The sequence below is a fragment of the Beta vulgaris genome, chromosome 3, assembly GCF_026745355.1.
Source record: "Beta vulgaris subsp. vulgaris cultivar EL10 chromosome 3, EL10.2, whole genome shotgun sequence".
NCBI classification, from domain to species: domain Eukaryota; kingdom Viridiplantae; phylum Streptophyta; class Magnoliopsida; order Caryophyllales; family Amaranthaceae; genus Beta; species Beta vulgaris.
In genome coordinates, this window is record NC_079204.1 from 46,563,805 (window position 1) to 46,576,784 (window position 12,980).

The 12,980-nt window shown below is 35.2% G+C and overlaps 1 protein-coding gene across 1 annotated transcript; it reads right to left on the bottom strand.

The window, feature by feature from the left end:
• Positions 1 to 7,475: 7,475 nt before the first annotated feature.
• LOC125495720 (uncharacterized) lies at positions 7,476 to 9,734 on the bottom strand. The gene is made up of 3 exons (XM_048640522.1): positions 9,009 to 9,734; positions 8,457 to 8,759; positions 7,476 to 8,351 (listed from the first exon to the last, which is right to left on the bottom strand). Exons 1-3 carry the CDS (start codon positions 9,732 to 9,734, stop codon positions 7,476 to 7,478), a joined length of 1,905 nt encoding a protein of 634 aa, XP_048496479.1.
• Positions 9,735 to 12,980: the final 3,246 nt, after the last annotated feature.

The window sequence follows — 12,980 nt, forward strand, 5'->3', positions numbered from 1 at the left end:
ATAAGTGTTGTTTAGGTCAAATGAAACATCTCTAATGAACCTTAGCATGTTATATCCATGTTACAAACTCAATATACACATAATAAAATACACATCATAAGTAAATTCATTTCATAAACATGCTTTACACCAGAAAGAAACAATCACCTAACTATAGGTATGGAAATCTCTAGGTTAAAACCAAACTAAGTGTGTACCTTAACTAAGGATGCTTAAAGCCACGAAATTCCTTAATCCACTTGGTTAAATACTCCTACATCTTCCCCTGAATGTATAAAATGCTAAAGATTAGTTTCAACAAGCTTATAGATATGAAAAACTAAGCTTAAATACAAGAGGTGTAAACTGTTGAACTTACAACAACTTATGTGATCTTTCAGCAAGGTTTTCTATATGATTTTATGGTCTAAAGGTTGGAACCAAAGCTTGTACTACTTTGTATGGATGTTTAGAAGAGTTCTATGTAGAGAAAAGTGGGTGTCCAAGAGGAAGAAATAATAGAAAAAAGACGAAAATCCAGAACAGCCTTTTATAAACTGTTCTGGCGGTACTCAAGAAATAATAGAAGAGTTCTATTTGGGTGATTCTTGCTTGAGGTGTTAGCCTTAGGTGTTGGCTTTCATGCATACAAAGGGCTTTGAGAGATCGACACTTGAATAGCTGCTAAGCAGCTTTCTTTGAGGATAGGTCTGAGCTGTAATTTCAGCTGGCCAGGTTTTACTATGTAAGCAATTTACCCTATTGAGCCACATAATTATTGGGGATAAGTGATCATTTTAACCTTAAGACATCCCAAGCATGTCATATATCAAGTTTGGTTAGGTTCTGAGCTCGGATTCAACCCCGAAAGGCTCTTTCACTGGAAGGTCATCATTACCCGATAAAACAATCTCCAAACGATTTTCATAATCTTAATGTTTAAGGCTCTCAAGGACTTTCTAACTTATCTATTGGTTTCCAAAGCCTTCTTAGCTAATAAGAATGATGGTTCTTATCCTCTTTGACCTTTCTTAACCACTAAGAATGATAGTACTTATCCACAAGCTTTCTTAACCCTTAAGATTGATGATGCTTATCCACAAGCTTTCTTAACCATTAAGAATGATGGTCTTATCCGCTTTTAGCTTTTAAATAAAGGTTCTTAAAAACAGGGCTATTACATGTACATTCCCCTTACATCCAATGTACATATCGAAAATTCAAAAAGTAAATGATTGGACAGTTACTGTTCACCATTTAATAACTGATTTGATGTCAACTGCCATCATTTCCCCACATATATTGTTCACCACTTCTCTCTTTCCCACTCAACCTCCTTCCATGTTTAATGATTTCGTTTTTTAAATTTCAACCTCTAGTTACTAAATTTTTTTGAGGTTGCAAGAACACAAAGTGAAGAAATACCATTGGCCACCCTTTTGAGAAAAAGGGAAAAAATATGAAGGAATATCTGAACCTTTAATTTGAATGTCTGTTATTGTTCATTGTGTGTTATCACAGTATTCACTATATCACAAGGATTGTACTTTGAATGTCTATTATTGTTCATTGTGTGTTATTGATGATTTTATGGGGGCTGTCATTGTACATTTTGATTTTGTTAATGAACAACCACGAAGCCAAGAATGTACAAAGAAACATAATAGAATAAAAGTAACCGAATTCCTAAAGCTGATGTCATGAGTAATTTGCAATCTTTGTACACTGGTGTGTTGATGTTTATTCACTAATGAAATTCAATATGTACAATTACAGTCCTATACCTCATAGTGCTCCAGGTGCCACAAAAAAAAACTCAATATGGGTATTAAAACAAAAGGTCAACACATAACAACATGATTGTAACCCAGTTAATGTACATAAATGTCAACAAAGTGTACATGCAAGGTACGTGCATGTACATGCAACTGTATGTGGAGCTAATAATAAAAAAAGGTACCGCAACCAACGTAAATAAGGATAAATCACAATGTACACTGATGGTCATTACTTTGATCACTGAAATAAGGATACATTATTGTTTGATTGAATGTTCACTGGATATGACTCAATGTACATGTTCTGGCAAGATTGTTCAATTACTAAGCCTGAATGTACAATGTTGTTATGACTGGATGTTCAAGTTAATTGATAGAGCTGACTTTGTTCTGTGTACATTAAAGTTGCGTTAATGTTCACTGTGTATGACTAAATATACATTAGCTTCACTAACATGCATTCATAACATATTCAATAGACACAAACAAAACAAAAAAAAAACTCAATATGGGTACTAAAACAAAAGGTCAACACATAACAACACGATTGTAACCCAGTTAATGTACATGAATGTCAACAAAGTGTCCATGCAGGTACGTGCATGTACATGCAACTGTAGGTGGAGCTAATAATAATAAAAAAGGTACCGCAACCAACTTAAATAAGGATAAATCACAATGTACACTGATGGTCATTACTTTGATCACTGAAAATCCCCAAATGTACACTCGTATATTATTGTACATCAAACCATATGCATTTGTACATTAAAAAAAGTTTAAAAATGCAAAACAGAAATAAAATCAAATATATCAACATTTGGAAATTTATAATAGAAATGAATGAAAATAAGGGAGAAATAAATGAAGAACAAAATAAATGAGAGAGAGAACTGAAATGGTTCTTGAAAAATAAATGAGAGAGAAGGGAGGGAATGAGTGAGTGATGAGAGAGAAAGAGCTGGCCCACTTTCATAAATACTGCCAAAAGCCTGCCAAATTTTGGCTCCCCTAAAACCATCAAAACGACATAGTTTTGGCCAAAGTGTAGGATGCTCATCCTACATCTCGGTGTAGGATGTAATTTGCGCATAGATTCAAAAATGGGTAGATGGTGTGGCCTCTCAAACATAATCTTCTTTTCTAGGAACTTGGAACCCATCTAGTTGAGTCATATAAATATCCTCTTCTAATTCCCCATGCAGGAAAGTTGTTTTCACATCTAGTTGCTCAAGTTTAAGATTCTGAAGTGCAACTATCGCTAGTAACACCTAGATGAAAGTGTGTGACCACTGGTGAGAAAATCTCATTATACTCCGTCCTCGGGGTTGACAAGCGAAGAGAAAGTTTAAGGAGGAAGTAAAGGCACAAAATATGGCAAAAACCCAAACCAAATAAGTAAAGGAGAAATATCTTTTGATACCTCCTGAAAAGTGCTCTTTTAGGATTATTAGTTAAACTTTACCACTACATAATTTGACAAAGATCTCAATAGTTTGTCATAAGCATTAGCACACATTTCACAATGGATCAAATAGGTAAGAAAAAACAAAGTGCATGCACAAATTTCAATGCGTCTATATGTTTACGAAGAGATGAGTGCCGAAAATAATGAAATTTTCGAGAGAATCATGGAATGTATGAAGAAAAAACATCAAAATTCAAATAAAAGGAATAAAACTATGAGTTCTCCTTTTGATGGTCCTTGCAAAATTTAAGCTCGATCATGTCCTCGATGACTTTCATTTGAGTCTTGTGAAGGTTTATAGAGGCAAAAGGCTCTTCCAATGGTGAAACTTTGAGGAGAGGGAATAAGATGGGGAAGAAATGAACTAAGTCGAGTTTCCTTAAAAAGGGAATATGAAGAGGACGAGTAGATTCAAAAGTCTCATCAACTACATCTTCAACATTATTAGACTCTATAGTGTAAGCTTTCTCAACAAATAATTCCTTTACTATGGAGTTCTCATTCATATCCCAATCATCATATTCATCGATTATAGTTATGCAAGAGTGATTTTGATTATTGATAATTCAACCCAATGTTTTGATCGATCTTTTGCTAAATTCGACAATGTGGTCCATCAGAATCACATCTCTTTAACAATGCCATATTTTTTTTGAGTGAATTAAGAATTTCATAATAAATATGTAGCTCACAGCTAGAGACATCTTCTAAATTTGATAAAGTAGTATTTTCATGGTCCCATTCATAAGTATCTCTAAATAGGAACCCAAAGAAACTCCATGTTTCATCAAAGTGTTGGGATCGAAATTAACCAATAAACACGGACTCCACCGTTTCTCTTGTATGCATATTCAAACCCTCATACCATCACATCATACATCTCCCAAATCTCAAGTCCAAACAATGTTAGCAGAGTGTTATCAAATCTCTGATAATAATTCCAAAATGGTTCATCCTCATATTGAGGAAAAAAGAAGTTTGTCGTTTTAATGAAATTCTCTTAAAAGAAGAAAGAAAAAGAAACTATATACAAATTCCTAGACTCATATAAACAACACTTACTACATAAAATAAATTAAGATAAAAAAAATAAACTACTAAAAAAAGTAAAAAAAATCAAATAAGCAACTTCAAGCTAAAAAAAATTCAATCAATAGCACAATTTATCAGGCAACGACGCCATTTTCATAAGAGGTTCTTTGTGTGTCGTTAAGGCACCAAAAATCGATTTTCAAATAATATTTGTAAAATCTAACAAGCAATTACTAAGAACGTAGTAGAGGCCAATCAAGGGTTGATCTGATAAGAGGTTTTTAGTGTGTTGTTAAGGCACCAAAAATCGCTTTTCAAACAAAATTTATAAAACCTAACAAGCAATTACTAAGAGCGTAGCAAAGGAAAGTCAAGGGCCGATCCACACAGAAAATGGGATTGATCAAAATCACTCAAGTCTAGATTACCTAATTTGGGGATTTTTTTGGGAGTTTAAAAATGATTTGGTAACAACTAAACTAACTATTAACAAAAAACTAGCAAATAATACGAGATGAAATATCAAATAGGAAAACACTAGAGTTAAGGTTACTAGTATGGATCAAAGTGGACACCAATTATTAATGCAATTGTGATTCAAAGGTGACAATTATGCAAGGTTTAGTTTTCCTCTAAAATACTTGAGTCCTCTCTCTAATGGTCCTCAAGAATAATCACTCAATTAATTAATTAAGTCCTCTCTCGTATGGTCTTTAGTTAATCGATTAAGAAATTCAATGAGAACGGAAAATCCCTAATAAAGGATCCCCTTAATTTCTACACAATATCTTGGCTTTAAAATTAAGTTGATTCATGGGGATGATAAAAATTTCAAAAATCGATTCAGAACATTTGAAATCAAAATACCAAAGCATAAATGTGATCAATATCTATCCTAAGGCACAACACCAAGATCAATAAATAGTCATCTTTAGATCATCACAATCACATTAACAATACATTTAAACCCTAATCCATACTTTCACCCTAATCCTAGATAGTAGACTACTAACTAATCATGGGTTCTAAGCATAAAAACATCAATTCTCTAACTAATTTAGGGCTAAACATGATTAAAGAATAATAATTCTAATAATAAAGATAATCAATTAAGAAATTACTATAAATGAGATCTAATAATATGGAAGAATAAAGAATAACAATCAAGAGAGAGAATAAAAACTGAAAACTTTAAAACTAAGTGAATTAAAAAGTACCTTTAACGTGTAGAAATCACAAACTACGATCAAGAATCTCAAATCTTTGACAAAACTAATGTTGCTTTCAAGAATGATCAAGTGAATGAAATAGAAGGCGAAATGGAGAAGAAAGAGAGAAGAAAGGGGAGAAAGAGGATCTAAATGAGCTAAAAGGAGTCCATAAAGTGCGTTCAAAATGTACTTATCATGATCCATAGGAAAAATGGGATTAATCTAAGCCTATTAACCGTAAATTACCTTTGATGGATTTTTGGGGGTTTTAAATGATTTGGTAACAACTAATAACTAACTACTATCAAAGAATGAGCAAATAATAACGACATGAAAATATCAATATGGAAGACACTAGAGTTGAGGTTACTTGTATGGATAAAAGCGGAACAACGATCATTTATGCAATTGTGATTCATAGGCCACGATTATGCAAGATTTAGTTTTCCTCTAAAATACTCGAGTTTTGTCTCGAATGGTACTAATGAATATCGCTTAATCACTAAATCCTCTCTCGAATGGTCTTTAGTTAATTGATCAAGAGATTCAATGAATTCGGAAAAGCCCTAATAAAGGATCCCCTTAATTTATACCAAATATCTTAGCCTAGAAATTAAGTTGATTCATGGGGATGATAAAAGAGTTCAAAATTCGATTAAGAACATTTGAAACCCAAATACCAAAGTATAAATGTGATCAATATCTATCCTAAGGCTTTAAAACACCAAGATCAATGCATAATTGTATTTAGATCATCACAATCACCTCAACAATATATGTAAATCCTAATCCATACTTTACCCTAACCCTAGATAGGAGATTACTCACTAATCATGGATTCTAAGCATAAAAACATGAAATTTATAACTAATTTAGGGCTAAACATGATAAAGGAATGATTAAACTAATAACAATAAGCAATTATGATATTATAATATAAGAGATCTAATAATATGAAAGAACAAAAGAATATTAATGAAAAGGAAGAATAAAAAACTGAAACTTTGCAATTTAATTGATAAGAGATACCTTCAATATGGAGAAATCAACAAATTTCAATCTATCAATCCAAAGTTTAAGACAAACGAATGTATTTTTGTATCTAATATCAACCATAGAATAACTCTATCGTCTTTAGAATAAAGCCTAAATCAAAAAATAATCATCTTTGCTGTTTTAATTAGGCACGAGGCCTCACAATTTTGACGGAACATGTGTGCGCGCACCCCCACATCACGTGTGGACGCACTAAACATACTGATCAAGGAATGCATAAATCTGTCGAGAGGTGCGAGCGTACCTTAATAAGTGGTGCGCGTGCACATCATTAGCTGGTGTGGGCGCACCAACTGTTATGCTCTACTCAGAATGTTCAACTAAAAACGAGCATAACTCTTTTGTTTTAGATCCAAATCAAGATTATGACTAGTTGTTGGAAAGATATCAAAACAAGCTTTCATCTTCAACTAGAATTACTATAATCCGATTTGTCGTTCAAAAGTTATGTCCATTTGAAATTCTCTGAACAAGATTCTATTGTGCAGTGTGCTCCTTTATGCGAGCGGACATGGGGCATGATGCAAATGCACCATTTCTCAACATGTACTATATTTTTATTGCTTTCTTTGCCAACTCTATAATCATAGCCATCTAAGGTAGTTCCACCTATATAAAGAATATGACAAAACATGATGAAAGCAAAAGGAGTCCATAAAGTGCGTGAAAAACACACTTATCGGGGGGGGGGGGGGGGTTTTTTTTTTTCTTCAGTATAGTTGATTAGGATTATTTATGTTTTAATTGATATTAATTTAGTTAATTAGAATAATTAGGTTGATTTGGCTTTTATGAATAACGGAAACTTGACGTTGTTTTTTTTTGAACCAGTAAGAAGAGATATATATAAGCTCAACAATGCAAAAACACCCTACAACCTCCAAGCTCAGAACAAACCAACTAGGTTGGACTCTTCTTCACAAGGAGGCAAGAAACAGCTAATTACATCCATTACACACTACTACATAAACTTTCCCACCACACACTATCTTTACTATTTATCTTAGTAAAACTATAAGCTTTAATTCTACAGATTACATCTCTTCTGATTTTGTCATACACATGCCTTGGATTGTTAACTTTAGCATTCCAAACAGCATCATTTCGAGTATGCCAGATTGCGTACACAGTAGCATTAAGAGTAGCAGTGTAGACTTTCCTCTGAAAACCAGAGCATTTCCTTCTTCCTATCATCTTGTACCATATAATCCGAGTTCTGTCCACCCATTTGAGTTTAAGCCAACTCAGAACTAGCTGCATCAGTCTGGTACTGAATTCACACTGAAATAGTAAGTGGTTATGAGTTTCAACCTGTGTCTGACAGATTGAACACTCATCATCATCAATAATCCTCCACTGTTTCAATCTATCTTTAGTATAAATTCTCATCCTAACAGCAAGCCAACAGATCAAGTTATGCTTAGGGATTGCTAATCTACACCACACTAGCTTATCCCAGAAACATCTAGGATGTTCACCCACCAGAAGCTTATATATCTTGCTGATCTGATATCTTTGAATTTGCATGAATACTGGAATGTCTATACTAGCCTTGATTTTATCTTTGACATCACATATGCATTTCCAGTACCAACTGGCGTTACTTGGGGCCTTGTAGGTCCACCAATCTGCATTCTGCACATACACACCATTGACCCACCTAATCCAAAGAGTATCTTCTTTCTTTGCAATAGCCCATATCAATTTTCCAAGAGCAGCTTGGTTCCATTTCTCTATTCTTCGAAAATCCAGGCCTCCAGCTCTTTTAGGTAAGCAAGTAGTGTTCCAGTCCACATTTCCAGGCTTAGTACTATAATATTCTCCACTCTATAAAAAAGCCCTACAAACCTCCATTATCTTCTTGATCACACCCTTGGGAATAACAATGATCTACCCCCAGTAGGTATGAAGACTCATCAAAACAGAATTTACTAATTGGACTCTAGCAGCATAGGAGAGATGCCTAGAGCTCCATATTTTAATTCTGCTTATCATTTTATCACAGAGAGCATTGCAAGCTGCATTACTAATTCTTGATGAACAAATATGCATGCCTAGATAAGTGAAAGGAAGCTGACCCTGAACAAACCCAGAAACATCAAGAATTCTTTTAACCTCCTCCTCCTCCATACCTGCTGTGTACACTGCAGTTTTGTTCTTATTTACACAAAGTCCAGATGCGTCTGAGAATAGCTTGAACCATTGCATAAGCATATAGGTAGAAACAAATTCTCCCTTGCAAAATAATAGCACATCAGCAAATACTAGATGATTTAGTTGTAGAGAGTTACACCTGTGATGAAACCTGAAGCCATTTTTCATCCCTACAAACTTCATTATCCTACTCATATACTCCATACAAATGACAAATAACAGAGGTGAGATAGGATCACCTTATCTGAGCCCTCCCTTAGGGTGAAAAAAACCAAAGAGATTTTCATTTATCATCAGAGAACAACTAGTACTAGTAACACATGTCATCACCCAATCAATGAACTTCTGAGGAAATTTTAAACTAGTCATCATTTCTCTCACAAAATTCCATTCAATAGTATCATAGGCCTTCCTCATATCCATTTTTATCAAACAGTTAGGTCTGCAACCTTTTCTACCATACCCTTTCAAGAGATACTGGCATATCATTATGTTATTCACTATGTTCCTTCCTTGAATGAAGGCTCCTTGATTGTCAGCAACAATCTTAGGAAGGATAGGGCTCAAACTCATACAGAGGACTTTTGAAATAACCTTGTATATCACATTGCAACAAGCAATGGGACGAAAATCAACAACAGAATTTGGCACCTTACATTTGGGAATAAGGGCTAAAACTGTGGCATTAATTTCTTTCAAAATTGTACCACTATGGAAAAAAGAAGTGACAGCTTGAGTTACCTGGTCTCCAGTCAGCTCCCAATTATCTCTGAAAAAATGGGACCCAAATCCATCACTACCAGGTGACTTGTCCCCTGGAATAGAAAACATGGCTTGTTTTACTTCTTCAGGCAGAATAGGAGTTATAAGTCCTTCATGATCTTCATTCTCAACACAGTTCCCAAGGTCAATTATCTCCTGCACAACTAACTTCCTGTTTTCCATAGTTGTACCCAATAGCTGCAAGTAGTACTCCAGGAATGCTTTCTGAATCATATCAGGCTTATCTGCCCAGTTGCCCTCCTTATCACAGATGCTGTATATATTATTTTGCATCCTCCTTTGCTTAATTGCTTGATGGAATAACCTTGTGTTGTCATCCCCATCCTTTATCCAAGCTGCCCTGGCCTTTTATCTCAGGTAATCAACATACTGCGTGTGAATTCTCTTGTATTTATCAGAGGCTCTTTGTTCTTGCATTCTCAGATCAGAGTTATTGATATCAGTGTGCAATAGTTGTTGACACTCCATTAGATTCTTCAAAGCTTCATTATCTTGAACTTGGATGTTCATAGAATCTCTATTGAGAGCTTTTATTGCCTTCTTTGTAGCTTTCAACTTGGTGACCACAGCATACATTTTTGACCCACTCACCTGACCACTCCAAATATCATTGATAGCCTGATCATAGCCATCCAATTCTCTCCATATTCTGAAGTACCTAAAAGGCTTTCTCATTTTTTGATTGTCCTGAATCAATCTAATTACCAGTGGAGTATGATCAAAATTTCCTTCAGGAACATATCTCACTTCTGCTTCAGGTAATTTCTCAGTCCAACTCCCACCAATGAGAGCTCTATCCAACTTGCAGAAAACTCTGACAACACCTTGCTGCTTATTACTCCAAGTGTAAAACTGGCCCACACCTTTGAGATCACTAAGTTCACAATCAAACACACAGCTCCTGAATTCAGCAGTTTCTCTACTTGTTACCACAGAGCCTACTCTTTCATCTGTATTCAAAACACAATTGAAATCCCCTACTGCCATCCAGGGATTATTATTCATACTTGCTATCTTTCTCAAATCCTTCCAGAGATCCCCCCTTTTTACTGCCTCATTATGTCCATAAACAAAGCTGCATCTGAAATAGATGTTTTTATTCTGAATAGAGGTTATCACACAATGAACTATTTGGCTTGTCATAAGACCAAAATTAACTGAAAAAGACATAGGGTTCCAAGCAACCACTATTCTCCCTCCTTTATGACAACTTGAGTTGGAAGTAAAGCACCAACCCTGAAACACATTTTTGTAAAGTGAACCCATGTTAATAGGTTTCACCTTTGTCTCCAAGAGGCATACAACACCTACAGCTTGAGTTTTAAGAAATTTCCTAACACTTTGTTGCTTCTGTAGGCTGTTGACACCTCTCACATTCCACACTACAACACTATCCATTTTGGATAGGGAAGTTTCCACCTCCCTCATTCCTTTCTGTTTCCTTCTGAATACCTGTTCCTGTTGTTCCTTTTTCATCCTCCATGTGTATCACCTCCATTCTATCTGAGTTCTCATCAACTTCTAGAATAGAAAAAGCATTATGCACTTCTACTTCAACAACAGTAGGTGTAGTAGGTTTCACAGCCTTACCAGGACTCTGATATTCTGCATTTTCCATCTCCTTTCTTCCTTCTGCAGGCTCTCTGTTAGTTTGCTTAGGTACCCAAACTTTTTTCTGGACCTTTTCTTTCTCCACTTTCTTCCTACATTCCTTCTCATGATGTCCCATCAATTGACAGTTAGTACATTTAATGGCCTTCCATTCATATTCAACCTCCACACACACCTCAATGCCATTCTTATTTATAAAAATCAGCTGATCAGGGAACTCATGGTCAATACTCATTTCAATCAGCACCCTAGCAAAGGACAATCTATTTCTATTCTTAGTAGCCATATCCACTTTTATAGGCTTCTCTAAACCTCCCACAATCTTGAATAGACTTCGTTCACCCAAATACTTAAACTCCAAATGAACCCTCACCCAAGTAGGGACAGTCTTGAAGTCATCCTTATGTATCTCCAGATTAGGTGACCATGGTTTGAGGAACATTGGCTTTTTGTCAAAAAATGGCATATCACTGTTTAGGATCAAATCACGCTTCTCCATTGACTTGAATCTTATCAAATAAACACCAAATTTGACCATAGCAACTTTGTCTACCCCTTCATTCCTCCAAATTCTTCGGCAAAAACCATCCATCACATTGATAGGTGGATTTGCCCCTGCTACATACCCCACTACAGCTGAGTTCCAATAATCAATCTCATATTGAATATCCTCCAAATCAATTTTGATCGGATTATCTACTTTCAATTGATTTACTACACTTCCAACATTTCCAAGATTCACCTCCACCACATCAGGATTCACAACATTATCCAGATTATCATTCAGTTCATCATTCCATTGTAAAATAGGGATTAGAGAATGGGTGTTACCTCGTGAGCTTTGTGCCGCTTTCCCATCCCATTCAGCCCGATCATCTTTCTTCTTGGATATTACAGTAAGCCAATCACTAAATGTTCTTCTAATCGCAGAATCCATAATGAATTCCTTCAGAGATTCATCAGGGGTTTTAGTTTCTTCAACATCGTCAATACGATTTCTAACATTACCAATCGTCAAATCACCTACTCCCATAATTTCATCCACCGATTTCGTCTTCCTAGCTTGCGATTCAACATTCGGACCCTTATTCTTCTTAACTACAGCCTTACCACCTCCAGGTTTCTTTGCCATGGCGTCGCGTTTTAGAAAAAACGAGAGAGAAAACGAGAGAGAAAAGGCGCCAACATTTCTTTTTCTTTTTTAGAATTACAAGAGCGATTTTGATTATTAAACTTGACGTTGTTAGTCATTAAGAGCATTTCATGCATTTTATTTAAATAGTAAGGGTACTAGTGGTGCAGTTTTGAAACTATAGGAGTGTCCCATGAATTTTGAAATTCCACAGGGGTATCATGTGAAAAAATCGTAGAAACATTTCCCCCACATATCTATTCATAAGTAGAAAATAAACCTCTCCCTACATGGACTAATATGATACGACTCCCTAGAGTCAAGAACCCACATATCCCTATAATGTGATTGATTATTAGTAACTAGGGCCAAAATTATTCCCGAGTTACCATTAGTGTCTGCCAACATAGCAGAAACTTCATTCTTTTTCTTAGGACATTCATTTTTCCAATGCTCTTTCTCCTTATAGTAATTATAAACATCATTAGTTTTAGGACCCTTAAAATTCGAATTATAATGGTTCAATTTCTTTTTAGTAGATTTTCCATGCCCCTTACCCTAATAACAACTAAGTAATCCTAATGCCAAATCTTCTGTACCAAAAGCAGATGCCTTATGACATTCTTCTCTAGTATGAAGAGCAAATATGATTTCTTCTAGAGGCATACTAGGACTGGCAAAAACTAAACCAACCTGATAACCCGACCCAAACCCAACCTAAAATAAGCGGGTTTGGGTTGAGAGTTTTGACATGTTTAAGTAAAGGGATCGACCTG

What these genes read in the sequence shown, in the direction of transcription:
- LOC125495720 (XM_048640522.1), bottom strand. Translation starts at nt 9,734, where the DNA reads ATGCAAAATAATATATACAGCATCTGTGATAAGGAGGGCAACTGGGCA. An exon ending in CTCAGAAGTTCATTGATTGG is followed by an intron (nt 8,760 to 9,008) that starts GTGATGACATGT and finishes TTATTTTGCAAG; the next exon opens with GGAGAATTTGTTTCTACCTA. An exon ending in ATGCTGCTAGAGTCCAATTA is followed by an intron (nt 8,352 to 8,456) that starts GTAAATTCTGTT and finishes GCTTTTTTATAG; the next exon opens with AGTGGAGAATATTATAGTAC.